The sequence below is a fragment of the Bactrocera oleae genome, chromosome 5, assembly GCF_042242935.1.
Source record: "Bactrocera oleae isolate idBacOlea1 chromosome 5, idBacOlea1, whole genome shotgun sequence".
NCBI lineage: Eukaryota > Metazoa > Arthropoda > Insecta > Diptera > Tephritidae > Bactrocera > Bactrocera oleae.
Genome location: NC_091539.1, coordinates 62,856,180 through 62,884,021, shown reverse-complemented (window position 1 = coordinate 62,884,021; position 27,842 = coordinate 62,856,180). Strand labels below are relative to the sequence as shown.

Below are 27,842 nucleotides of genomic sequence, written 5' to 3'. Positions count from 1 at the left end.
GATTGGCGTGAAGCGAAGAATTGCCGCCACATTTGTGTTCCAACGTCACACCTGATGCGCTAATCGAGGTCATGAAGTGGCAAATTCCAATTCATAAAATAACAACTAACTTCGAGAATAATCGCCAGAGAGAGAGAAAATGAGTGAGAGAGGGCATGAGGCAGATAGATGGTTCACAAACTTTCGGCGTAAACTGTACTTTGTGGCGATTACAGTGCTGAACGTAAAACGTTAGTAGCTTTCAACTAAAAAAAGAAACAAAAAAAAACACAGAAAATGGGTCACGAAATAGTCTCACCAACTGTCACCTATTTGTTAATATTAAACTCATTTTACGCTGTGAAAATATATGTACGCCCAACACGCTTTACAGTTATTTCGTAAACACGCAACTTGCATGAATTATTGAAGATATATTCACACTCACACAAATATTAATATTTGTCAAATAAATAATTTATTCAGCAGAAAAATGAAATAGAAATGTTTTACATAACTGTAAGTGTTACGCTTTCGCATTGTTTCGTCGGCCGCGTGCTAAAATACTAATTGATTCAGCGCATAAAAAGCCTCCAACTATGGAAAAATTAGCATTAACTTCGTAAAAGAAGAAGAGAATAATAAAAAACACATAAAATCAAATAAAAATCATCTTAAAGTAAACACGTAGTAATTCCAAAATAGGAATGGGAAAAAAATTATGTGGGCTTGTCGTAGACATAACCACCGTTTGCGCCATAAACTGTATCGCTGGCTATGGGCGTTGCTTGCATACGAGGGTTAAGACCGTCTACGGGCTGTGGTTTGTTGAAATCGCCGCCGGACTGTTGTGGTGAAGCTGTTTGGTAAGGTAAGCCTGGAAAACCGCCCGCTTGTGATGGGAAGATTTGGCCGGGAAAGCCTTGTCCTGGAAAACCGGCTCCCGGAAAGCCCTGTTCTGGAAAGCCTTGGCCGGAGAAACCCTGTCCAGGAAAGCCTTGTCCAGGGAAGCCTTGGCCAGGAAAACCCTGTCCAGGAAAGCCCTGTCCTGGGAAGCCCTGTCCTGGGAAGCCTTGGCTAGGGAAACCCTGTCCAGAAAAGCCAGCTCCCGAAAAACCCTGTCCTGGAAAACCTGCACTCGGAAATCCTTGTCCCGGAAATCCTTGTCCCGGAAATCCTTGTCCAGGGAAGCCTTGTCCTGGCAAGCCCTGTGACGGGAAGCCTGCGCCAGGAAAACCTTGTCCAGGGAAACCCTGTCCCGAGAAGCCAGCACCCTGGAAGCCTTGTCCAGGGAAACTCTGTCCCGGGAAGCCAGCTCCTGTAAAACCTTGTCCCGGATATAGTGGTCCAACAAAGCTGGGTGGAAATCCAGCGCCTGGAAAGCCACCAATACCAGGTTGAAAGAATGGATCGCTTACGGATTCCCTGGAGGCGTTATCATCTGTGGAACTTTGCTTTGCTATTGTAATGGGCTCTTTATCCAGCGATTGCTCGACATCCCTTAGAGCATGTGAGTTGCCATTGGCCGACTCGTCGAGTAATATAATATCCGGTTGCTCGTGTGGAACTGCAACATGTTGCACTTGCGGTTGGTGCGGCTTTGCAGGTTCAATTGCCTGTGGTTTACTATGGTGGGGTGGCAAATATGCGCGACTCAAAAGGCTGACATCGGCGATACTCAAAGCAATCAAAGCGTGGAAAATAAATAATTTGGAAAACTGGCAAGCAAAAATCACGCCGTTAAATTGGAGTTTCCAAAAAAAAAATACTCAAGACTTACCATTTTATATTTCGTGAGCGCAATCGTGCCGCTTGCGTGTAGAACTTAGAATGTATACTAAATTTATGTTTCTGTGAGTTGGCTAGTTTTATAGTTTTTCTCCGTTGTAAAGTTATTCAATTCTTAATGCTTCTTTTTCTGCTTTCTTCACCTCGACTTTCTTATGTCAATATCTGTGATCTTCAGAACACCATTAAAGGGGAATAGCGATTACTTAAATAGTAGATAACTTCGCGTAGGTCGCCTAGGTAGCTTCTTTGATTCTTAAACATTCATATTATCCCATAAATGTACATTTTTGGAATTTCGCTGACCTTTTTCTTCTTTTATAGCATTAACGTAAAGAGCTAACTAAAAAATCTAAAGAGCGTGCCTCCAAATTGATGCTCTGTATTCGTTGATTGGCGTCTTTCTATTATCTTCGTCATTTTGAAGATTAAATTTAGTTGTTTGCACGCTTAATCAGTCAATCTTGATGTTTTCTCTTGCCCAATTTCCATATTACAGCATCTTAAATTAATAGTTTTGCATTAACTTTATTTTACTTTTTTGGATTAGACGCTATGGCAAACGTTGGCAGAAGCCTATGGCAAATTAAATATAACAGAATGATAAATTAGTGTGCGTAGAGCAGAGTCTGCGAATGTTTAGTAGACTAGTCTTTTATATAATTTTGTTTTCGCAACAACTTCTTCATATTGCATAATAAAGGGCATTCACAATTCAAACTTTAAGCGCCTAAAAGTAGACAACTAACATACATTCCTACATGTGCTCTATCTCAATTTCAATAAAGAACTAATTTTTGAATTAAATTGGTAAAACTTTGACGAGCCTAATTTACTAAATTTTAATTAATTTCCGACGGTTGGCAATTGCCGAATCGGTATTGCTAAAATTTATAGCAAACGGCCCATAAAATTAGAAAATTCAACATATATTCTTCTTTTAAAAATTTCTAAATTTTCAGTATCTTTCTAATATCATCCGCTCGAAATTCAAATATTTTTGGGACTAAATTAGCTTTTGTCGCGAAGTCATGTAACCGAAATCTAAAAAGTACATATATAGAACAAATTTGAGTAAAAAAGTGGGAATGGGCAGACACGATGTGGTTCCGAAAGTTTGACAAGGAGGTGAAAACTTTTGATAATCTAACGAAGATCAAAGAACTTTTATAAAAAATAGCGCTGAGCACCTTTTGATAATGTCAAACAATTAATTAATTTTTTAAAACAAAAATTTCTTTTATTCAAATAACAAGAAATATCTACACTATTTATGCTATTCAAAGTGAATGGGTATAAAGTGTTTATATGATTTAAGGATGATATACCTTGAGCAATTCAACAATAAACAAAATATTGCCAAGGTATTCTATTTACAAAAACGATTTGACTGATCGCAGTTCCAAGCGATTTATAATTTTTTGTAGATGTAGCCACCGTTGGAGGCATACTGGGTGCCAGCATTGCCGCCAGAGTACGATGGGCCAGAAGGACGACCGCTGGAGTAACCACCAGCACCGCTGTTGTAGTAAGAGCCTCCGGCACCACCAGCACCACCGCTAGAATAACTGCCAGCACCGCCACTCGAGTAACCGCCAGCACCGCCGCTAGAGTAACCACCAGCGCCGCCGCTAGAGTATCCGCCAGCACCGCCTCTAGAATAGCCACCAGCTCCACCGCTTGAGTAACCACCAGCGCCGCCGCTAGAGTAACCACCAGCACCGCCGCTAGAGTAACCACCGGCACCGCTAGCTCCACCATATGAGTATCCGCCAGCACCGCCGCTAGAATAGCCACTGGTACCGCCGCTTGAGTAACCACCAGTTCCGCCGCTAGAGTAACCACCAGCTCCACCGCTTGAGTAACCACCAGCGCCGCCGCTAGAGTAACCACCAGCACCGCCGCTAGAGTAGCCACCGGCACCGCCGCTAGAGTAACCACCGGCACCGCTAGCTCCACCATATGAGTATCCGCCAGCACCGCCGCTAGAATAGCCACTGGTACCGCCGCTTGAGTAACCACCAGTTCCGCCGTTAGAGTAACCACCAGCTCCACCGCTTGAGTAACCACCAGTTCCGCCGCTGGAGTATCCACCAGCACCAACGACACCACCGCTTGAATAACCGCCAGCACCGCCGCTCGAGTATCCGCCTCCGTTACCGCCTGAAGAGTATGATGGACTAGAGTAGACTGGAGCTGGTGGTGAGTAGCTTTGTACAGGTGGCAAGTATTCGTTGGACGGACCAGCAGCACCACCTGAAGAGTAAGAACCGCCAGCACCACCTGAAGTGTAAGAACCACCAGCGCCGCCTGAAGAGTAAGAGCCACCAGCACCACCTGAAGAGTAAGACCCACCAGAACCACCGCTGGAGTAACCGCCAGCACCAACGACACCACCGCTTGAATAACCGCCAGCACCGCCGCTAGAGTATCCGTCTCCGCTACCTCCTAAGGAGTATGATGGGCCAGAATAGATTGGGGCTGGAGCTGGTGCAGAGTACACTGGAGCAGGTGGTGAGTAGCTTTGTACAGGTGGCAAGTATTCGTTGGACGGACCAGCAGCACCATCCGAAGTGTAGGAACCACCAGCGCCGCCTGAAGAGTAAGAGCCACCAGCACCACCCGAAGAGTAGGATGGACTACCATAATTTGTAGAGGGTGCCAAGTATTCAACTATTGGAGCCGAAGCGGGACCATGGCTCTGTCCCTGACTGTGTCCACCCTGGCTAGGTGATAGGTATGATCTCGACAAATGGCTGACATCAGCCGAAGCGATGGCGATCAACGCAAGAGTGACTACAACGAAGAGTTTCTGAAATGATGGTATAAATTAGAGTTAACATAGAAAGTAGGAAATTAAGCAGATTCGCAGAACTCCTTTGCGTTAGAGAGCTACATCTAAGTTTATTTTCTTTTCTTCACGATATCTTTAGTATTTAGAATGATATTATATTTTCAGTTGTTTTATTGAGTTCACCTACCATTTTGCTCCGATGATTTTTTATGTTTTTTTTTCGAAAATAAAGAGACTACTTTGCTGTACGAGGAAACCGTTGGAACTGATGCCCTTTCACCAATTGTTTCATCAATTTATACAAAAAATGTTTGCTTACACGCTTAATTATGTTTTTGCGGCACAAATCACCTCCGCCAAACACACACTCACACATTACTACCGTTAAACGTAATGCGACCTCTGCAATCACATAACATTTTGGCGTTGAAGTTAGGTTCGCTAAACGAGTTTCGATGATTTACATTATGTAGTATGTACAAGAAATGTGATAATGCTTCACAATATCACCAAAGAAAAAATACAAAACACAAATGCCAATAAAACTGCCAATAAAATAGATGAAAAGAGTAGGAAAGTTGATTGAAAAGATTAAACGAATGAGCACAGTTGGTGAGTGTTTCACATTTTAATTCCCAAATCACCGTCAAAATATTATGGGAAATAGTGATTGTTCGGATTTCTTTACTATTACTATATTATTATTTCCCCACAGGAATGGAAATATATTTTTCATATCTCCCTACTATTGCTTAACCTAAAATTACCGCAAGGGAGCAGTTTTTGATAGACTTGAAGTTACTACTTTGTTGGTATACAAACTTCGTGTCCTTCGTCCTTTTAGATAAACGTTCAGAGGGATATACAGTGGACAACTCGAATTAATATTCTTTGTTTTGTACTGAATCAATGATCTCATGGGTACAAACTAATATATAAAGTTGATCAATTTCAGTATATTCAACATTGGTCAGATCAGGGGGCTTGAAAGTATGGATCCCGGTGTAACTACGAATATTTTAGTCGGCCACCGAACACTCCGGTGTTAAGTGAACTTAGCTCCGCAACTCGTTTTTCTCGGAGAATTATTAATTTCATGCAGAACCAAAAAACTATTAAAAATAATTATTTGGACCAAATCCCACGTCTGGCCGGCTTTGGGCTAAGATGACCATGCAAAATGAAAATTCTATTCAACTCTATTAATTTATGTGTTGCGAAGACGACTTTTCCAATAAAAGCGTAAAATTCGTTTGATCTCGGCCTCTCATATATTCGGGGTTGTGCACTGTACTTGATATTTTTTACAAACTATTGAACTGCGGTGTTGCCAACTAATTATGTTTCACAATAAACTAATATCTTGTGGATGGGTTAAATCAGTCCACAACCAAAAAGTATTCAAAAAGTAGGCAACATTATTTAATTTTTCAAATATAATGCTTCCACTACAGTTAAGATTAAACACGTTTAAGTTTCAACACCGTATCCACATTTACAAAGTCCTAGTAACTGGTTAATCCTTTGTAGTTCTACATTTTTTGGGTTCGTTCGATTTATAGGTCTATAATTTCCATTTAAAACGTAGCGAATTTTCTATTTATCTTATCTACCTCCTAAAATAATAGCTCATATTTCAGTTAACTTCTCCAAATTTTTCCAATTTTAAAGTGTACTAAGATTCCCCATGCAACGTAAAATAAAAGGGTTGCCTTTTATATTTCGAGGTTAGAGAAGAAAAACAAATTTTAATCAAGTAAAACCATTTTATTGTTTTTCAAAATATTCTTCATTAAGATCCGTACACTTTTGTAAGCTTTTGAATCAACTGTAAAAGCACTTTTACCACTCTGATTGAGGTACCCCCAAAACATGTGTACTGCACGTATCAACCGCCGCTTCATGTGTCGAAAAACTATTAGTATTTTTTTAACATTTCTCTGTTGCTGAGTTAATCCACGTCAGAAATTGTAAAAACAATCGCGCGAAGATTTTCGCGATTTAATTCCATTTTTTGGCAGAGATGAATATTTTAAGTTACTGTAAAGCACATAAATAGCGCTCGTATGTCAAAAAGTTCTGAGTATGTACATATAACATTAAAAATATCACACTTTAAAATAAAGTTGTGAGTTGCCAGATTGCAACAGTAGGATTGTTAAATATCAATAGATGAAAGGTAACGTATATACTGAAGGAAAGTTATACAAATGGCAATTCCTTTTATCGAAATTCATCCATCTTTACGTAAATGTTCACAATAAGAATTTTTACCGAATACCTTCCCTAGAAACTGAGGTTTATTAATTCATGATAGGGATTTACGATCGATTTTTAATCAAAAAGATCGCGTCCCATTGCATTCCTGAGGGATCAGATAGCACATAATCAAACAACTCCAAAGTAGACAAATAATGGGGAAACATTATCAAGCTCTACCGAGGAAATACTACAGCCAACGGCATATGGATAAAAAAGTATGGGCGCTGTACCCCGCTAAATGTGCACCACATAATGCTTGACGTTTGTAAATTTCTTCAACACATGTGAGATTAGTGGTTAAAACGTGTAGCTGCTCAGCCCCTAAAAGTCCGGGCAATCACTCGAGCCACCGATGCGCCCATGCATATTATGCATTTATGTATTTAGTTTTGGCGCGTGTGCTGCCTCGATAGGACGCACAGTGGAAATTACTGCCGCGAACTAAAAACGCGCGCTTGTCGATGCAAATTTTTGCATTTAAAGCTGCAAAATAACAACGAAATAGGTTTTAATTCATTTTTTTATAAAAGTTTTTTGTGAATATGGTTGATATGCCATGACATTTGGCGGTTATGTCCCCAAGTGGCCAAAAAAGGCAAGTCAACTAAACGTTTGTATATTAAACATATGTTAATTTAAGTTATTGATGGCGAAAAAAGGCGAATGTGAAAATTATAACATTATAAGTTATCATAAAGTTGTCACATTTCTTCTTTTGCCAAAATCAAAAAATTTTATTAAAGTCAACGCACCGAAAAGGGAGTGTCAGTCGTAAGCGCTGTGACGAAAAGTTAAATTTACAATAAAACAAAATAGAAAAATTAAAACGTTTCAAATCAACAACCGGTGTCAAACTTTTATCAGCTGGAGTAAAACTCCGCGACGCAACAAGCATAATTTAGCATGTAAACGATATTTGTAGTTTAGTGAGTCAGCGCTGATGGGTTGAGGCCCAAATTAGGGTGATTTAATGGGGGCGCTAGAGCCTAACGATGTCTGGGCATGACTCTTGTTGGTTCTAAATAAGCTTCTCAAAGTAGTAAAGCATTACCGAGTATTAGTAAAACAAATTTTTGTTATTACTCACACCGCCACCCACCATCTGAGCTGCGAACTCGATACTGTCAACACAGCAACCACCCTACAAGCACACAAAGTGCGCGCAGTCCAAACCGTATTGCACTACCGGCAAACTAGCCAAGATGCGTCGCTCAGTCGCCTTGCTGACTAGCTTTGTTTTTGGTAATACACATAGCCGCTTCATGCACGTGTTGGCGAACATTGGCGCATGCGTTTACAAATGAACCGTATATGTGTGTTAATGGTGCGCTCCGATGACCTATTGCCTACTTAACGCCGCGCTCATTTGAGACTCGAAAATTAGCTAATTCAAATAAATAAGAAATAAAAAAAGTCAATTAATGCATAATATAAATTATATAGGGGCGATTAAATGCATTTCAACTTTGGAGTTTGATTATATTCGCTTTATGTATATTTGTTGCTCGTCTTCATTGAATTTCTGTTCGGATTATATGCATTTTTTTGATAGTCTGTTTTTTTGTATAAGCTCATTAAATGTTTCGCGACTTGTCACTTTGTCACACATACTAATTTGTCTTTTCAAAACTTATATAATTTGTTTGTCATCCCCAAGTGCTTGCGGGTCAAACAATAAAAGCGACGATAGCGCCATCAGCAATTACTCCACTTTCTTAGATGCGGAAATACCGACTTGATGAGAAATCACGTGCACGTCTTGCTGTGAACCGTGAAGAGGTAGTCGAGCTGTAAAGGTACAGCTGATGCAAAGTAAAGCCGAAATTATAATGATTCTTTTTTCGTAATGGAATTTTAAAAAATTTTAAAGAAAAGATTTTTTTATAAAATATTTTTTAATGTGAAGCACAAATTTCGCCTAACTCTTCATCATATAAAATAATATAACTTTTGTCTTTTATTTACGTGGATTCGCCGCAAAGTACAATATATTCTTTTAAACTTTAACGTTATATTTTTGGAACTAATCACCTAAACAAAGACAAATGGTGAGATTGAAAGCTTGGTTTGGACGAAGAGGCTCGATTTTTAATCTGTCACAAGAAAGGAAATATTATAAAAATACTCCCTCAATATTTCAGGAATACGACTACGATAAAGGTCGATTAATAGCACTGAACTTAGAACTCAGAAATAATAAATTTAAATTTTTAACTATGACAGCCATATCTTTACTAAAAAGTAGTCCCTGTAAATGGTTAAGCATACGGATTAAGAGTTGCACACGTAATATTGCGGTCTCATCAATATGTGGCTTTCTAAAAGATAGGTTATTGATTTTAATAATTGTCTTGAAATTCGAGGCATATAAGCAATGTCAAATTATATAAATTGCTAAAGAACTCGTACTCTCATTGACATCAATATCGAGAATTTTATGATGAGATTCTAACTATCTGAACTCACATTGGAGGGTGGAGGGGTTTTTCCTCAGAGTCTTATGAAAATCAGTAGGTTCAAAAAAAGTGATTGATTCCGATCGGTGGTGGTATGGATATCTTTGTTTCACCATTATCTTTAATAAGAGAGTTTAAAACCTGTTTATGACTGGTGCTACAATGCGACAAAGAGGTTGTGGGTTTTGACGTTTGAAGTAGAAGTAGTGACCTTTACCTTTAGAAAGCGAGTAGATTTCGAATATTTTAGATATGTTCTGAGTTTGGTATTCTTGTCGAAGAAAGTCATGGCCAAGTTTTGAATCGAACCGGATTAACCGAATTTAATAACCTTCGTAACTATACGGCTTTGGCGTATAATAATATTCGGCCGCTTATTATAATGAAAAAAAAACATTATTGGCTTTGTTGATGAACTTGCGTAATGTGTCGTAACTTTTGTAAATATTTACATATCAAAGCCAACATTTGCATAAATATATTGCAAGAATTAGACAAAGCAAATAAGATGACTGACTACCAAACAGTCTTGCAAATATTGTAAACACTACACGTAACGGCGGCAGCAACAATGTATTAAGGATCCAAAATGTTGTGGAGCTTAATTCGATTTTAGGCAGTTTTTAGAGGAGCGTCTTTCAAGTTAACCATGGTACAAAATATCAATAATTTTTGAATTTTGTTTTTTTTTTAATTTCGAAGATTTAAGCTTCTCTTCTGAACAAGTTGTTGTACTGAAGCACTAAATACTAATGCTTTTGTTGTAAGTGAGCTGAGCCTAATTCGCCTTAGTTGTTTTTTCCCTCTTTAAAACAATTAAATTGAAACTCATAAATTTTTAAATATAAAATTAAAATGGATTTAATAGAAAACGGTTTACTATTTACAACATATTGTTTGAGAGCAATGAGATGGTTGTTTATGACTCGTACGCATGAACTACTTAAAGCAATACAACAGTAAAAACAGAAAAACAAAATTATTGCTACGGTGTCCTAAGTACAAAAGAAAGTTCGACTAATCTCAGTTCCAAGCGATTTACTTCTTTTTGTAGACATAACCACCGTTGGAAGCATATTGTGTACCAACATCGCCGCCAGAGTACGATGAACCACCCGACGAGTAGGATGAACCGCCCGACGAGTAGGATGAACCACCCGATGAGTAGCTTGGGGCAGCTGGAGCCAAGTAAGTGTTAGATGGGCCAGATAATCCCGAAGAACCACCGCTCGAGTATGAACCACCGCTGGAGTAAGAGCCACCAGCAGAAAGGCCAGAGAGACCAGCTGAGCCACCAGATGAGTAAGAACCACCTGATGAGTAGCTTGGAGCAGCTGGAGCCACATAGGTGTTGGATGGGCCAGAGTATCCTGAAGAGCCACCGCTCGAGTACGAACCACCGCTGGAGTAAGAGCCACCGGCAGAAAGGCCAGAGAGACCAGCAGATCCACCAGATGAGTAAGAACCACCTGATGAGTAGCTTGGAGCAGCTGGAGCCAGATAGGTGTTGGATGGGCCAGAGTATCCTGAAGAACCACCGCTCGAGTATGAACCGCCGCTGGAATAAGAGCCACCGCTACCGCCTGAGGAGAAGATTGGTGCTGGTGCCGGTGCAGAGTAAACTGGAGCTGGAGCAGGAGCTGAGTAAACTGGTGCTGGAGCTGGGGCAGAGTAGACTGGAGCTGGAGCTGGAGCAGAGTAAACTGGAGCTGGTGCTGGGGCAGAGTAAACTGGAGCTGGAGCTGGGGCAGAGTAGACTGGAGCAGGTGGCGAGTAGCTTTGTACAGGTGGCAAGTATTCGTTGGATGGACCAGCAGCACCGCCTGATGAGTATGAACCACCAGAGGAGTATGAACCTCCAGCACCACCTGATGAGTATGAACCACCAGCACCACCTGATGAGTAAGAACCGCCAGCGATACCACCCGATGAGTATGAACCACCACCGATACCACCCGATGAGTATGAACCACCGCCGACACCACCCGAAGAGTAGGATGGTGGCAAGTACGTCCTCGACAAATGGCTGACATCGGCCGAAGCAAAGGCGACCAAGGCAAGAGTGGCGACAACGAAGAGTTTCTGTAATCAAAAAAGAGAGAGTGAATGAGTTAAAGAGAGCACAGTTGACTGTATGTTTTTAAAAAGAGTGTGCATTTTCTGCCGGATAGTAAAAGATATGTTTGACACATTTTATATTCGAACTAATTAATGTTAAAAAACTGTTAAGGAGAATTTACAAATTGATGAGTTGAAAAAATTTTATATTTTTTTGACTATTTAATTCGTGTTTTTAATTTTTTGTTTTTAATTATTGTAGTGTTTTTTAAAGTACACTTCACAGTTTTGTGTTTATTAATAAACATTTTTATAGGTTATGCATTTATTTGTGACCCAGTAGCCACTAGATAACACTTTTTTACTGGTGCAACATCGTCTTGTGTTGAAAAGGTCGAAATCACTCCAAAAAACTCTTAATTTGATAAGAGATAAACACATCTACGCTTATCCAGGAGCACATAACGGTAACTTTGGAGTCACAATACTATTATTTTACGTTTTTTTTTCAACAAGATTTGAACTATAATTTTATATAAATAATTTTTTGTTCTCGTACACCCACCATTTTGCTCAGATGTTTAAATGTGTGGTCTATGGGAAAGGATGAGACTACTTAGCTGTACGAAGAAACCGTTGGAACTGATGCTGTTCCCCAAACTAACTGACCAATTTATACAAAAATTATGCTTACACGCGAAATACGAATTCGACGTCCAAATCACCTGCCCGTTTACACCGTACCCCGCAGCTATCAACAACACCATCACCAGCAGCAGCAGCAGCGCTCTAGCACGGTAGCAGCGGTGGCAGCATAACGCTGCGCCACGCAACGACGACGCGACGCTAGGGCTGGCAAACAAGTTTTAGTGATTTACAAAGCATACAACAACATTTAGATAAATAACAACAACAATGAAATGCTATCTAGAGACCCCTAAAAAACCCCTCCAAAAGCGCAAAAGTAATAAAAACTAGCAAAAACCAAAACGTGAAAAACAATCATCTGTGAAGGTGAAAACAGCAGGCGCGGAGACCAAGGTGTCAGCGCGGTTGTAAAACATATATCTCGAAAAACAAAACGCGAATTGGTTAGTCTGCGAAAAAGCTAATAAAAAAACTGAGGTGAGAGATAAAAGTAAAACCAGAAAAAATTTAAATTTACAAAGAAAGACTTAAATCGCTTACAACAACTGCAATGCGGTGGTCTACATATGTTAATCGCGCACAGATTTGTAGTTGAGCTGGCTGAGGCAGTGACTTTTGTTTGGCGATTGCACGTGAAAAAAAACAGGAAAAATTACAAAAAAAATTATTACAAAAGAAGTTAAAGAAAAAATAAAAAGTAAAAAAGAAAACGAAAAGACATAAAATTAAGTAAGTAATATTCAAAAAAAAAAAATATTGATTAAAAAAATAAAATTAAAACTAAATAAAATATATTAAAATAAAATGCAATAAATAAATAAAATAAAAAATAATAATAAAAATAAAAAACTAAATTAATTCCGATCCGGTTACAATCGTTCAGTTTGTATGACAGCTATATGCTATAATAAACCAATCTGAACAATTTCTTCGGAAATTGCATTATTGCCTTTGACAATAACTGATGTCAAATCTCGTGAAGATATCTCGTCAAATGAAAAAGTTTTCCATGCAAGCATTTTATTCCGATCGTTCAGTTTGTATGATAGCTATATGCTATAGTGCTTATGCTTCATAAGGTCTTCGACTTTTCGTTTTGGGAAACCAAAACTTCATGGGAAATTTATTATACCCAGTTCAGGATACAAACATAATAAATATCCATAAATATTTATATAATTGTACCATACATTGATGTTATACAATATTTACAACAAAGTTGCATGAATGAATTCGAAAAAAATATTATTTTTAATAAATTAATAACGTTCATTTGTTAACGGCAATAGGACATCCGCTGTGAAATAGTCGCCGCAGGCGTCATACTGACAGCGCGGCACATGCATAACCAGTTGCCAGGCGCACGCATGCGTAATGCCACTAGCTACTACTCTAGCTATAAATAGCGAATTGTGCCACCTTTTGAGAGCACACATTTGCATATACATATAATATATACACACATACAGATATGTATATTAGTGCTTGATTTCGTTGTCGGCCGAATGATAATGCAATGGACGCATTTTTAGCAGCTCATTAGCTACGAAGCGTAGCGTAAACTATAAATTAAATATATAATATTAGTCTATGTATATAATATAGCTATGTATATGTATTTATGTATATATTGATCAAGCTAGCTGATAAAAGAAAAGGTCAGGTCAAGCTAGAAACTAGCCATACTTATAGTTCAATTTGACCAAGAACGGCGCATGCGCGCGTTTAAATTTATGCATAAAATGCATAATCAAAACATATAAAACGACGGTTTCAAGGCATCAAAAACAATAAATACTTGTAGTTATGACGGATCTGATCTGAATTTGAAGCGCGCATTAACGAGCGGCAGCGCACTGTGGGATGAGTATGAAGAAGTTTCAATGATATTAAAAAAGTGATGACTTTAATAAATAGAAAGTGCCAACAAGGGTTGGTAAATGATTTCATTATCGATGGCAAACTCGAAGTATAAAAGTCAAAATTCTGCTTAAAACTGCTCCTTAAAGCTACAAGTCTTATACCTATAAGCCATATTTTACAACAATACTAAATTCTACGTGTGAAAACCTGTATCTTTCTATTGAAAATTTTGGCCCGACTTTTTATTCTTGTTTTTATTTTTCTTCAAAGCTAATATGGAATAATTTCAGTTCTGAGATATGGAGGAGGAATTGTTATTTGGGTTTTGCGCAATAAATAGTTTTACGGTATATTTTTTTTGTATTTAGTTTCTAATTTTCGTTGTTTCTCTTTACATTTTAGATCTTTTGTTATGAGGAGGTCGTTGAAGGGTTCTATAATTCGAACTTTGAACGATATTTGATCAAACAATCCATAAGGGATCTGTCATTTTGCTAATGCTAAAATAATGATTTTGAATAAAGCTTTTCCCAAATGTTTTCCGTCAACCTCGTTAACAGAGGAGACGAATATTTGGTCACTCTATGACCCTAACGATAAAAATTTCGTTGGAATAATTTTGAATATTGAACGATAAATGTAATAGATATATTTCATTCGGTTCATTAAAAAAATCGATAACTATTAATCGATATTCTGTAACTTATCGATAAAATTAATCGATATATTCGAAATAAACTAGTTTGCTGAAATGCTTATTCCATTTGAACCTCACAAATTTCAAATACACTTAGAGCAAATTGCTTATTTTTTTACCAGATTTTATACACTTTAGAGCCACTGTGCACCGCCGGCGCATTGATGGTTCAGTTGATGTGCGATGACAAACAAAGTCAAGTGGATGTGAGACCAAAAAACCAAAAACACAACATTCAAACGCATGTTAATGCATGCTAATCATAACCAAAACACGTAAAAAACGAAATGTTAGAAAAAGATATGATAAAAAACACATAAAATAAATTTGCAAAAAATAAAAAAATGGCAAGCCAATGAGTAGTTTGTGCAACTAAAATGCTGGCTGCAAATAAAATTGCGGCTACAAATGTTTAACACCACGCAGCAGATAGCGGCGCCGACACCGCGGAAAGCGGTCACGAAAACATCAAAACGGTGTCAACGCAGATTGCAGCAGCAGCGAAACGCGCCTGCGCAGCAAACACTTTGTATTTGTGCTGTTAAACCAACAAGTCTAATGACAAAATGATTAAACAAAGCAATGCAATGCCGGCCAACACACAAAGAGACATACATATGTACATATATCAGCGCTTAGACGCCTTGCTGGCTACTTGGTTGGCTGGCTGCGTTGTATGCGCGCTCGTCTTACTGTTGCTCATTGCGACGGCGCATGCGCATTTGCATATGAAAAAATGCTCGAATAGACAGCTAAGTGATTGGGCGCGCGACGTGACAACGGCGTCGTCGTCCGCGCTGGTCTCTTCAAAGCTCAGCTAACGGTGCACTAAAAAACACTCGAAAATTCTTCAATTAAATTTATTGCCGCAAGAAATATTAAGTGGTAATGTCGGTTTGCCTGTAGGCGCAAAATTGTTGCAAGTTGTTTACATGAGTGCTTTTCTTTCTTTTTTTTTTGTATTTCTTGTACTTTTTGCTCTACAATTTCTATTACAAATTAATTGGATGACTCGCCAAGGTCAATGATGAGTTGGCACTTTTTTCGGAGCTTATCAGCGCACTTGTTTCCCATTCTAATTGTATGCCACTGTGGGCTGGTTGCCCTGAAACTTGAATGCTATGTGTAATTACTTTACTTTCCTGCATAATGTGGGCGCACAAATTTCAATGATTTCGTTTACGAATCGCTGGTACAAAACTACACGATGCAGTTGTAATTTATTTTTGTGTATGTATGTATAATATATTCCTGTATATATTCAGCTTGTACATAAAATTCGAGTATGGTACTTGCTAAAGTTTACCATTCTTGAAAAATATCATGATATTGTTGTTTTAAAAAATCGATAACATTTAATCGATATTTGGCTGGATAATGGGAATCGATTTAAATTTTATTTTTTTCATAAAAAGCTATAAAAAGTAAACGATATTTTTAAAACTAAAGGTTCATGACACCATCATAAAATTAGATATCAGATGAGACATTCCTAGGCTAACATAACTTTCAAAGAATAAGTTTATGCCATTTATCAAAAATGATTCTTTGTTCGATAAAAATTCTTATAAAAATATATTTGAAATTTGTTATTCTTTCAATATTCAAAAAAATTCCTACTGGGTCCTGGTACTCAGGTTATGATGTGTTATGATGCATAATATTTATATTTTTTGTCTTAAGTTTCCATTTCATTTGAAATAATAGTAATTATTTTGCTAACGGCAAAACTCACACACTAATCACTAATATGGGGGCGCGATCTAGGTCAGTTAGCTCAGATAGGTGAGTTGTTGTTTTTAACGATATTTTCAATCTTTGATGATATGGATTTTCGTTCACATTAAGTTTTGTACGCTACGCCTCTTACGCAAGCGCGGAGGTTTCAGTTGCGTGGAAATTCCGTAATTTAAAAGATTTCGACTGTCTTTTTTGCCGATATTGATAAGCCATCGAGGGTATAATGGCACAATGACTGTAAGTAAACAATAACAAAAGGCATACGCGAAACTTTTATTGTGGTATATTAAATAAGGTTAAGTCGATCTGGATTAAAATTAGTGCTGAGCACTATTTTTCTAGATTCAAGACAAACCTTAGAAACACTTTTGAGTTACACTTAATTATTTTTTTAACACGATCTATTATTATTTTAAAAATATTTGGAATTATTTTTCAATTCTGCTTAGTTTAGTTATGAAAAACTTGACTATCTTCTAAGGCAGCTGATAGAATTATTGAATGATTAAACTTTTTTATTTTGGAACACAATTCTTCCAAAGCATTTTTTACTTACTAGAACTCTTTGTGATCTCGGCATCAGCGCTCAAACTTTTTTTGTTCGACGACAAACCCATTTATTCTTCAAAATGAAGTAGTAGCAATTTTAACTTAAGCGATTTGTACTTTCTGAACCCAAATACAGGGTTCGGGATTGAATGTTTTATCACAAATGTGTTTAAGAACTAGAACTAACACGCTTACATAACACTTCAGTGAATACCCAGTGGCTGCTCAATTTCCAAAAGAATGCTAAGAAAGGTGGGTCAAGAATACTCTTTGAAAATTTTCGAAACATTAAACTGCATTACAATAATTATTTAAAGATTACTTAAATTATTTTTCCTTTGATACCAAAATTGTAACAGTTTTCTAAAGTTGGCAACCCAGTTTATAATTATCTCTCATATAAATAAAGAAAAAAATTAAGTATTATCATGTCCCTTTGCAATCTTTTTTTAATTTTTTCACAATAATATTTTCAGCTTAAAGTCGTTTTAAATTTCTTTTTTATATAAATATTTTATTACATTAAAAATTTTAAACAGTTGGCAACTCTTCAAAAAAATATTTTTATGTATAAGCTATCTTTAGTATGTTACAAATAATTTCTTTATTTTATAAATTTTTCGGTTAAAAAGTTTCAAACAGGTGTCAACTTTCAAAGTTTGTTTCTGAGTTTTATAACGGAAAAGAAAAAAAAAAGAATTGAAATCTACAATGTGACCATTTATTACTCTGGCTGTGTGATAATTTCGTTGCGTCACGCAATTTCATAGCAAATTTCGTTTAACATTTTTTTTCAAAATTTCACCGGTACGTCTCATTTAAGCAATTATGCCATTGTATTTTTAAACAATTTGATTAAAATTTTTCATTTTGAATTAAATTTTATATTACAATAAGTCATTATGTACATTGAATGTATCAATAATTAATTGCACACGATTTTGAAAGTACAACGACGGAAGCAGCCTATTTAATATGGACTTCTGAAAAGTAAGGCGTGTAAGTGCACACCCCTTTTCCAAAAATACAGGCGCCACAATAAAATGCATGTAATTAGGAAACGAGACAAATAGTAACGGTATTAAGAGGTATTGAAAAAATTGTATATTTTTTTTGCAAATTTTGCTCCAGTTTAAGCGTTTAATAACGGTGTAAAGGTTTTGGGAGCAAATCAGATTTAATCAAAATGAAATTGAGGCATGCAAATGAAAGACAATCAATTTAAAAACAGAAATTGTGGCAAGTTGTACCATTATGCTGTTATAAAGCGAAAAAAACAAACAACCGTTTAATTTCGGCTTACAAGGCTTTTCGATACAATTTCCATGACAACCATTCATAATTTGAAAATTAATAATTTTTTTTCGGTTTTTTTTCTTTCAATTTCATGTTTTTCTATTCGACTGTAATGACCGCATTTAGTGTAAATATATTTTGTTTAATTTGAAATTATGACAGAAAGGTGGAAACTGACAGATGGAGATGAATGATACCGTAAATGCGGCGCGTATGATTAGTTCGAGCCCTATAATTTGACCGAGCAGAAAAATGTATTATAAACGAAATGTGAATTACAGCTACAAATTTCAGTTTAAAAGCAAAGTTATTGTTGTTGGTGCCGCTTTGAAGTGATCGGAGCCTTGAAACCGTTGCAAAACTGCTAACGGAAATGCCATTGCACTGCGATTTCGGCAAGAAAGAGGTAAACGGCGACAGATGTGCTGCCTGAGGTGAACGCTGGCGCTGATGAGGGGCTTCAAAAAAGGTGAAATAAGAAGGTGGTAGCGGTGGCACAACACCAAGACATAATTTTACATAATAACAAGTTGAGTTGAGATCGCCAGTTAAGTGGTGAATGAAAAGAAAAAGAAAAATAAAAATAAATAAGCGTTGGCAACGAATTTATGAAAAAAAAGATAAGAGGGGATAGTAGAGCAGCTGCGTGACAGGCGATCCAGTTGCATAGCGTGTTGCACCAAAAGCAAGCAAAAAGTCAACGCAGAGAAGCTGAGTAAATGAAGTGGAAAAAATTCAAAGAATCGCCATGAAAAAGTGACCAAAGTCGAATGTAATTGCACATTCACAGAGAACCGGCTATCAACATAATTGATGCGCAAGCGCATGCGCAATGTGACGTAACACCACTTATATGCGCCAAATAAGCTGCATGGTAGGCGTTCATGAACTTGAAGAATGCGCGTCGACATGAACGCCTTAGCAACGACACGAAGCTGGCACTCACTGGAGCGCGAAGCGAAAACCGAAAGTTACATGCACATGTCAATGGAGATAAGGAAACGAGCTCTGCGTACAGGCGGTTGAATAAGCATGCCACAAATGTCAACCTCAATTAATCAGGCCTTTCACTATTGAAAGTGAACAAAAAAAAAAAAAATTAAATAAAAAATTGTTTATTAATATATTTGGAAAATTATTAAAAATAATAAAAAATTTTGGAACAATTTTTTAATAACTTTTTGAAAATTTGTATTTTCGTTTTCTTCACCTCGCTTAAAAAACTATAGAACTACAAGTGCTACTTCGAGTTGCGATACTCTAAAAACTAAATTTAATAGATATAACCACCATTGGAACCATATTGTGTCTCCACACCAGACGAAGCGCCGGCACCAGCACTCACATACTGTTGCACAGCATCATGCGATGCGGCGTGTGAGAACGACGCGGGCAGTGGTGTGCGGATAGCGGGACCTTGTGCTGCTGCCAAACTCACATGTGATTCGTGAGCGCCCGCATTGTTGCCATAGCTATCATAGGTCAACAGGCTGTTGTGGCCGAAATCTTGTACGCCAGCATCTTGACTGCTCAAATCGTAGCTGCCACCATAGACGGCACCGGTGTCATCGTCAGCACCACTAACAACAGCATCAACTTGTTGCTGTTCCACTTCGGCAGCACCTTGGTATTGTTGCTCCACTTCATCCTGACCGTATGAGCCATAAGAGACGGCGCTGTCATCTTCGATTGGTGCCACTGCAGCTGGCTCTGGCTCTGGTGCTGATACTGAAGCCGGTGCTACTGGTGCGCTGCCATAGTTGACATGCACCGCTTGCGATTGTTGTCCATGCCCAAAATCGTGGCTGTGTTGCTGACTGCTGTAGGACACTGAACCGGTGTGTCCGGCGCTAGCGCCAAAGCTTGAACCGACGCTTGTTCCGAAGCCGGCTGAACCACCAACAGCACTGTAGTGCGAACTGCCACTACCGCTACGGTGGCCATGTTGCACAGGTGGCAAGTATTCACGGTTCAGGTGGCTGACATCGGCAGCTGCGCTGGCAATTAGTGCGAAGGTGACGAGGAAGAGTTTCTGCAATTAAATTAGAAAATAATTAGAAGGCTTTGGAAATGTTTTTTCAATATATTTGTTTGAAATGTATATAGAATTTGAAAGCTGTAGTGGACTGAATATCAGCAAGACTTAGACCTCTAAAACCTTACCTCAAAAAGGTAATGAAGAAAGGTTTTGGATATACCATTAATAAATATTTGGGTATGCGAAAGTAAAGGCAGCATCCATTCAAAGCATGGAAAGTCGAAATACTTAGCTGACAAAGTTATGATGTCTATATATTGGGATGTGAACGAACACTGAATATCTTGAAAGGGAAAAACCATCACCAAAAAAAGAACGGAATTGTTAATCAAAAATCAATGATTGTTTTTTCTACGATAGTGTAGTCTTCGTAACTGGAACGAACCCGAACTCTTATCCGGTCAAGAACTATCAACTAAACAGCTGCCCAAAATTATTTTCAATAAAAATTACAACAACCAAGATGCATAAGTCCCCTGAACTGGACTTGGAGCTTTTTCCACCATACTTTCCAGATCTGGTCTTAGCGAACTGAGGTCTATAATGAAGTAAAAGACAAATAGTACAACAAAAGTAGTAACGAAAAATCGGAAGATTATTTTAATCAGTGTAACGGTGGCGATAGCAACTATCTTAAATAATAAATTCTTAAACTCTTCTTCTATAAAATTTTTTTGTTTTCTGAAATTAACCCCAACTTTGACTCTAACAATAATCATAATTTTTAGTATTGTGCATGAAATTTTTCCAAAATATCGACGAATAATTATCGATTACCGATTTATGTAATTCGATAAATTTTAAGTATTGAATCCAATCCGGTGGCTTTGAAAACCTTACAAAACTTTGAGAATGTAAAGCAAACTACAAACTAAAATTATTTTTAATCGAACTTGATTTCATTAAAAAGATTTTTGAACTGAAATTTAACTGGAGTCACTTGATTAAAAACCAAGCTTAGGACTTTTTTCTGGTATAAAAATATGAAAGAGGAAGAGGAGGAGAAGAGCAATATTTATTGTTTTACTCTAAGATACTATCGGTTTATACTAAGAACCTTGCGCTGATATCTCATTAAACTTAACGATTGCTATCAGTAAAAGACATTTCCTTCGGGAAATTAGATGCGAGAACAAACCACGCTATCTTTCAAATTTAATACAAAACAAAAACACATAGAACACAGAATCAAAACCTTTACACAGCTACTACTACTATTCATTATCCCAAAGGGTTAATCAACACAGCACTACTTTTGACTTAGAACGAATATCGAGGAATATATAATATATATTTATATATACGTCTGTATGTATCACTATTCCACAAACCATTTTGAGGAGTTTGTTTATTGTGCTAAAATTTAGAGACCAGGAACTTCAGTTTGTACTAAACACGGCGAATTGTATGTGAGAACTGTCACTACGAGTCAACAAAGCCGTAGTCTTTTATACCCGACAGAAACCGCTATTTTAATGGTGCTACAAATATGTATATTATTACTTAACAATAACTTAATTTAAACATATCTATTTTCTGTAAATAAATTAAAAACTCTAAAATTTACCTAAGAATACAGCAAAAGGTCGCAATTATGTCGTAGTTGGTTTTGTTTGACTTTTAATTTAGAATGCCGATGGCGAAGGCGTACAAAAAACGAAAACATAAATTTAAAAACATAACAAGCCACAATAAAAACAGTGAACAAAAGAAAGATGTGGCAGATGATTGAAATAGAACTAACATAAACCAAATACAGAGTGCTCCATTGCGTTTGAGTTTGAAAATCTAAGTAACTGATCCCAAGAAATTTGAACAAAAACCAAATTGTAGTGTGATATTTTTTGGCAAAGCTTTCCCCTTTTTATTATTTATTAAATAGTTTTGCGTAGATAATCAAACTAAGAGATCCATTAGTGTACACAGTATAGTGTACGGTGTATGAAAATATTCCTTAAGTGTATAGCACAGTGAAAAATATTTCAACTCTTCGAATTAAGTATGGAAGGCAATGAAAAAATGGTCGCTGTTGTGCACTCCCCGACCGCAATCACCAGAAATTGCTTAAGATCGGTCAGTTCTTTTAAATATTGTTTAAAGCAATGGATGCTTGAGGAATATACCGTGCCTTGGAACACCACCAATACCGAATTTGCTGGTAATTCAGAAAAAGTTGGAAGTCGAGAACATAACTACTATCTTTAGGCAGGAAGAAACTCATTCTTATGGTAAGAGTTATTGATGGGTTTTTACCCCTGAGATCTCATCTTTTAAAACAAATAAAGTTTAGAAGATTAAAGGAGGGTGAGATTGTGGATTTATTTCTCTTGACCATAAGTAGATTCAGACGAAAGATCTTCTACGTGGCGCAATATTCCGCATTGAAAAATTCTGCCAGTTATTTAATGGGACTTAGTTAAGAATCTCTGGTGAACACAATAGTCCGATTCATGTCATTTGGTCAGGTGATTTTCGACCTCCATTTTCACCTATGCAACCGTTTATGGATCAATATTTCTCTCTTTTTAACATATGATTCTAATATTTTGGTGACAGTTACTACCTTTATGTTAGCAATGCCTTACTCGATGTCATCATAGATCAATATGATATCTTTCCGCTGTACTTCAGAGAAATTGCTTAAAATTCTCTATCGAAATGTCATTCTGTGAAGATTGAAAATCTCTTAGACCCTAGAACCCCTAGTTGGACATTTTTCGATCCACAGTTATGGCAGAATAGCTTGCAAAGCAGATAAGCTTGCTAGGGAGGACCCTTACCCCGATTTCATCCGATTGGAAGCGAGTAGGTTTCCGACGTCCTCTTGCATTCTAGAGCTGGGCCTATGGACCTCCAGTGAGCTCGGCAAGCACTGGCCAACTACCAGAATTTGTGCGACTGCGACGTAAGAGCTGCTACGAACTACTTGCTCTTTGCAAAGTCAACTTCGCCGCAAGTGTAGGTGTTCTGGGTAACTCAAAGGTCGAATATCACGTCCAAGTGAAATTCTCGATTTTGGATCAACCCAACGACCTAACTTAACTTTACCTACGGCAATTTTAAAAATACACTTTCTCAGAAACGACTACACAATTATTTAAATAAAATGATTTGAAAATAAACAAACGATATTCCTACAGAAGAACTTTCTGCGGACTACCCTGTACAAATATGCTCAACATTTGTTGTTTTTGCTGACTGCGGATGATGACAGCAGTACTATTATCTCACACAACTCATATATAGATAGATATGTACTAATAAACAACTAAAAACTATTGACGTTAGTCCAACTAATTTTAGTCAACGGTGACGTTTGCATAGTCCCTCAACCGCACATATCAACATGCAAACATACGCACGCATGCGTAGCATAACGCTTTTGCAACGCTGGCGGCGCGCTTGAGTTCTCATCCTACCGCTAGTCAGTTTGGCCGGTTTCTTGAATAGATCTTCTTCAAATACTACACTGCTAATTATTTAATTCTACAAGATGTCAGTGGTGTTGTTTTTGCGGATTTTTCATGCCAATCCATATTGACATGTGTATATGTGTGTGTGTGTTGATGCTTCTTCTATACAATCACTACACCGCTATTTTTTATATGAATGAAACATCTCAACGCTAAAATCCATTCACAATATCAAATTAGAGTGGTTTAATGAGCAATCCACATAAAAGCACATACATATGGTACATATATACATATGTATATGGTCCTCTAGAAACACTAACTGGTTTCCATTAAATTTGTTTATAAGTAATTGCAATGTGATCGCTTTAATTGAGCATATTGTAGAAGCTGTACCCGCTATTAAGGTGCTCGATTGCCCGACTGGATTTCCATTTGCATGCGTGTATGTGTGTGGTTATGCTTATTTGATTACTAAGCTCAAATTTGATTTATTTTATATCGAAGTGAGCACATTAAGATCCATTAGCGGTAAATAAATTTTATATCTTCCCCGCATAGGTAACAAAAAAGTAAATTAATTAAGATCAATAGTTTCCTTATTGCCAACAAAAAATAAAAGATAAAGAGGAATTCAGTCCAGTTCAAAAGTGAACACTTTCCAGAAATTTCGTCGAGATCACAAAATTTTCCTTCTTCAAAGAAATGAAGATAAGTGATCAGAAATGATTTTTATCGAAAAGATCTTTACCTGTTTCTGTGTGGTGCACTATGAATTCCTTCCGTCGAATTATGGACGAACGTTCGTTCCTTCATAACGACAATGCACCATGTCATACGGGTCATACCATAAATCCTCATAAAATCGGGAAACAGTGAAATTTTCAATTTCGCATAGCTCTTAGGAAAATTTTGTCAAATTTTTTTCTTTTGGCAGAACATCGTTTTATGATAGGACAAAACTTTTACCCAAAATTCTATCGAATCGGTGGGGTCGCGTCCAACTATCTGTCGATTTGACATGGAATGTCCCATACTGCATTGCTTATTTGCGACATTTTTGCTAAAAACTCGACTCATGTCGTTCCGCAACCACCGTATTCGGCTGATTGGGCTTGGTGCCACTTTTGGCTACTTAAACAGCTAATGCCGACACTTGTCGGCACAATTGAGGAGTTAAAAACTGAATAGAAGAAGGTATTGAAGGCTAAACTGGAAAAATACTATTCCGACTGTTTCAAGGACAACGATGGCAAAAGTGCGGGGATTACTTTGAAACGAACACAATTAGTTTGGAAGACTAAATAAAGAATTTACATTTTATAACCAAACTCGTCTTACCTTTTGATCATAGTAATACAATTGGGCTAGAGCTTATTTTTACTGCCTTTAATATGTCGACGGTCATTTAAAGGTGGCACAGGTCAGATCTCTATTTTGTCAGTTATTCTATGAAAGCAAAGGTACAAACATTTTTCTACCTCATAGGATTACAAGTTTTTTTAGGAACTCTAACGAATTGCTTACTCAGACTAAAGTGAGACTGAGTGTAAAGAATTGGCCGACAATTACGTATTCTCCAGGAAAGCCTTTCGAGACAGTTATTTTACATTTCCCAATGTGAAAAGTGATCCAGTTTATGTCTTAGACAATAAAATATGAAACAAAGAACTGATTTATGTAGATCGCATGCGGTCTACGCTATCTTAATTGAATTATATTATCTAATTATAGTTTAAAGAGGTTATTAGCTAACTGTAGTTACCAGAGAGCCATCGCGGTATCTAAGCAACTTTTCTTCTAGCAAACCCAAATTTTTTGAAGGTGTACCTATTTCAATTCTTCATGCCTAGAATATGTCCACTATAATCTTTTTTGTGTCCAGCACCTTAATACATTTTATTGATGCTTTCATAAATCGTTATGTTCATTCGACAGCTTATCATACCCTATTCCGCTTTACGTTCTTTACGTCTCAATACAAACATTTTTTAGCTCGAGAGAACAAATCTTCAATATTTTACCGTTTGGTTTATCGGAAGTAGTTTCCAAAGCAATTTTGTTGTTTCGTGCCACTGTGCGCTAATTGCCAATTTATAATTGTACCATAATATACCATTATTTGGCTTAAAACATTTCGCATGACTCTGAAATTAGCCATAAGCAAAATTTTAATTTATGGGCACGTAAAACATTCATATTTTTCGATATATTGCCTATACAGTCTGCTGAATATTTATAAGGCAAATAAACCAATCAATATATAAAACATAATTAGGTGGCTTAATTAACGCTTTTTTATGTATTCATTATAAAGTAAGCCTAAAAATTACATAATACTGCAGTGTTTGTATATACAGGTGTACAGTTGTTGCCAAATCTTTATATTACAAAATGTAAGAAAATTGTTCAACGTCATTCTTCGATGAAATCGTGAATGAATAAGAATCAAGTATGGTACCATTTTAACTTATTTTGAAGGTCATAGACTCACTTAGTTTTGTTGCTATATTTGACTTCCCTTCTCCTTAAATGAGATATATTTGTGATATAAATACAATCGAAGAGGTTTAATTTAATATATTGAGTTGATGTGAATAACGTCAACAAGAGGATCTAAATTCATAGTATTAAAAATATGAGGTTTAGACCAAGATCAATTGTATTTATATTGTGCACTAAATAATTAATATAATTTCATAACTTTTAAGAAAACGTGTTCACTTAATTTTATTAAAATATCACACATTTTGATCAAATTGTTTAAAGTCAGATGGAAAGTTGGAAATCATTACAAGTATATTGGAAATATTGTGCGCAGAGAAATGGAAGAGCTGATTGCATTAATTTTTGACATTGTTCAGGTATACTTGAGAACTTACTTTCAAGCAATTTTATAAGTATTTTTATATAAACTTATAGATGGAGTAAAGTCAGCCGGAAGTTTCAAAATCCTGAATATCAGTTATATAGGGGCTAAGGCAAGTTTTCGCTCGATTTTATTTTATTATTTTAGGCACAAAGACACACTGTTTTTAGAAAAACCTGTTCTCTCTCTTTTTTTTTTAAGATAACTCAGGTATTGGCCGATATATGCGGTATACAGTCAGTCGGAAGTTCGAAAAATTTTATATTAGGTATATGGTGGCTAAGGGAAGTATTGATCCGATTCAACCCATTTTTGACACAAGAATATATTATTTATTATGAAAGAAAATTTTTTTCCAAATTTCAATACAATATATCACAGATTAACCGTTTCACTGATTGACCGATATTTTAGGCATAATGTCAGCCAAACGCACTGGGGTCCACTTATTCGGTAGATGGAGGCTGTAACAGTTATGGTCCGATTTTGACAATGTTTGGACGTAAGATGACATACATCAAAGGCGCTATTTGTGCAAAGTTTTATCCGTATAATGTTATGTAATGTGAATTTGATTAAAATTAGTTGAGTAGGTCCGGAGATATGTGATTTCATCTCAAAGTGTGCGATATCACGTATACAAGTATAACATAATAGGTGAACACATCTATTTATTTCTGTAGCAACATGTTGCAAGTGTAACATAAATCAAGTGTTATTAGGCACCCTTGAGTAGTTAAGAGAAGTTTGAGATTTAATATACTTGTGGAAATAAAGCTTCTTTGAAAAAGATTATTCCAAATTGTTACCAAATTTATTTTTAAAATTCTAAATAGATTTAATTAACTGTTTTAATTTTGATTTGATGTAATGTTTGATGATACATATGCCAAAAATGTTGGCAGATTTGACGGCCATTGTTTGTTTTAGAACCAGCCCAATGCAATATATAATTTCTTTATTCATTAAAAAAATTATGTATACTTTAAATGATTGAAATATGGTCAATATATGTATACTGTGTCAGAAAATTGTGGTCAAAAGAGAAATATATTTCTAACAGACCTAATGTAAGTATAATTGCATATTTATTTACTGTAAAATTAAATTTCGAGACTATTTGACAAAGTTCGGTTCCGTAATAGTTGATGGTTAGTTTTGACTATGAAATCATTATAGTTTTAAGTGTTTTTTAACCACCCTAATGTGTATTGTCATTATATAATAAAAAAAATATATTATCTTTTTGCCATAGATTTGACAAAGAAATTTATGTTGTGATTGTAATTTTAGTAAGAAATTTTTCTTGAACAACCTTAATAAATTATTGTATGTCTGTAACATGAATATTTGACGTATATAATATCTATATATTAGTTTTAGGACGAAGAA

General features: G+C 36.6%; 3 protein-coding genes across 5 annotated transcripts; all 3 read right to left on the bottom strand.

Annotated features, from left to right (window-relative positions):
- Positions 1-434: 434 nt before the first annotated feature.
- Positions 435-2,248, bottom strand: LOC118682099 (RNA-binding protein 12). The gene is made up of 2 exons (XM_036369076.2): positions 1,760-2,248; positions 435-1,697 (listed from the first exon to the last, which is right to left on the bottom strand). Exons 1-2 carry the CDS (start codon positions 1,760-1,762, stop codon positions 699-701), a joined length of 1,002 nt encoding a protein of 333 aa, XP_036224969.2. The 5' UTR covers positions 1,763-2,248; the 3' UTR covers positions 435-698.
- A 733-nt stretch (positions 2,249-2,981) lies between these two features.
- On the bottom strand, positions 2,982-11,985 carry LOC106615849 (loricrin). The gene is made up of 4 exons (XM_070110308.1): positions 11,903-11,985; positions 10,322-11,361; positions 4,664-4,694; positions 2,982-4,579 (listed from the first exon to the last, which is right to left on the bottom strand). Exons 1-4 carry the CDS (start codon positions 11,903-11,905, stop codon positions 3,179-3,181), a joined length of 2,475 nt encoding a protein of 824 aa, XP_069966409.1. The 5' UTR covers positions 11,906-11,985; the 3' UTR covers positions 2,982-3,178.
- Positions 11,986-19,314: 7,329 nt separating this feature from the next.
- On the bottom strand, positions 19,315-21,850 carry LOC106615878 (uncharacterized). Of its 3 annotated transcripts, none has more exons than XM_036369077.2 (2): positions 21,473-21,636; positions 19,315-20,162 (listed from the first exon to the last, which is right to left on the bottom strand). In XM_036369077.2, exons 1-2 carry the CDS (start codon positions 21,500-21,502, stop codon positions 19,404-19,406), a joined length of 789 nt encoding a protein of 262 aa, XP_036224970.1. In that variant the 5' UTR covers positions 21,503-21,636; the 3' UTR covers positions 19,315-19,403. The 3 variants fall into 3 exon arrangements, 2 of the variants coding, with proteins under 2 accessions (XP_036224970.1, XP_014087726.1); XM_014232251.3 differs by having other exon boundaries at positions 19,316-20,162; positions 21,500-21,645; XR_004977763.2 differs by lacking the exon at positions 21,473-21,636 and adding an exon at positions 21,736-21,850 and having other exon boundaries at positions 20,120-20,162.
- Positions 21,851-27,842: the final 5,992 nt, after the last annotated feature.

Excerpts from the sequence above, each read along its gene's own strand:
- LOC106615849 (XM_070110308.1), bottom strand. Across the intron at positions 4,695-10,321 it reads GGTTATGTCTACAAAAAGAA|ATATCGTGAAGAAAAGAAAA; the intron begins GTAAATCGCTTG and ends TAAATACTAAAG. Across the intron at positions 4,580-4,663 it reads AAAAGAAAATAAACTTAGAT|AAACTCTTCGTTGTAGTCAC; the intron begins GTAGCTCTCTAA and ends CCATCATTTCAG.
- LOC106615878 (XM_036369077.2), bottom strand. The coding sequence starts at position 21,502 with ATGGTTTGTGGAATAGTGATACATACAGAC. Across the intron at positions 20,163-21,472 it reads GAATAGTGATACATACAGAC|AAACTCTTCCTCGTCACCTT; the intron begins GTATATATAAAT and ends ATTTAATTGCAG.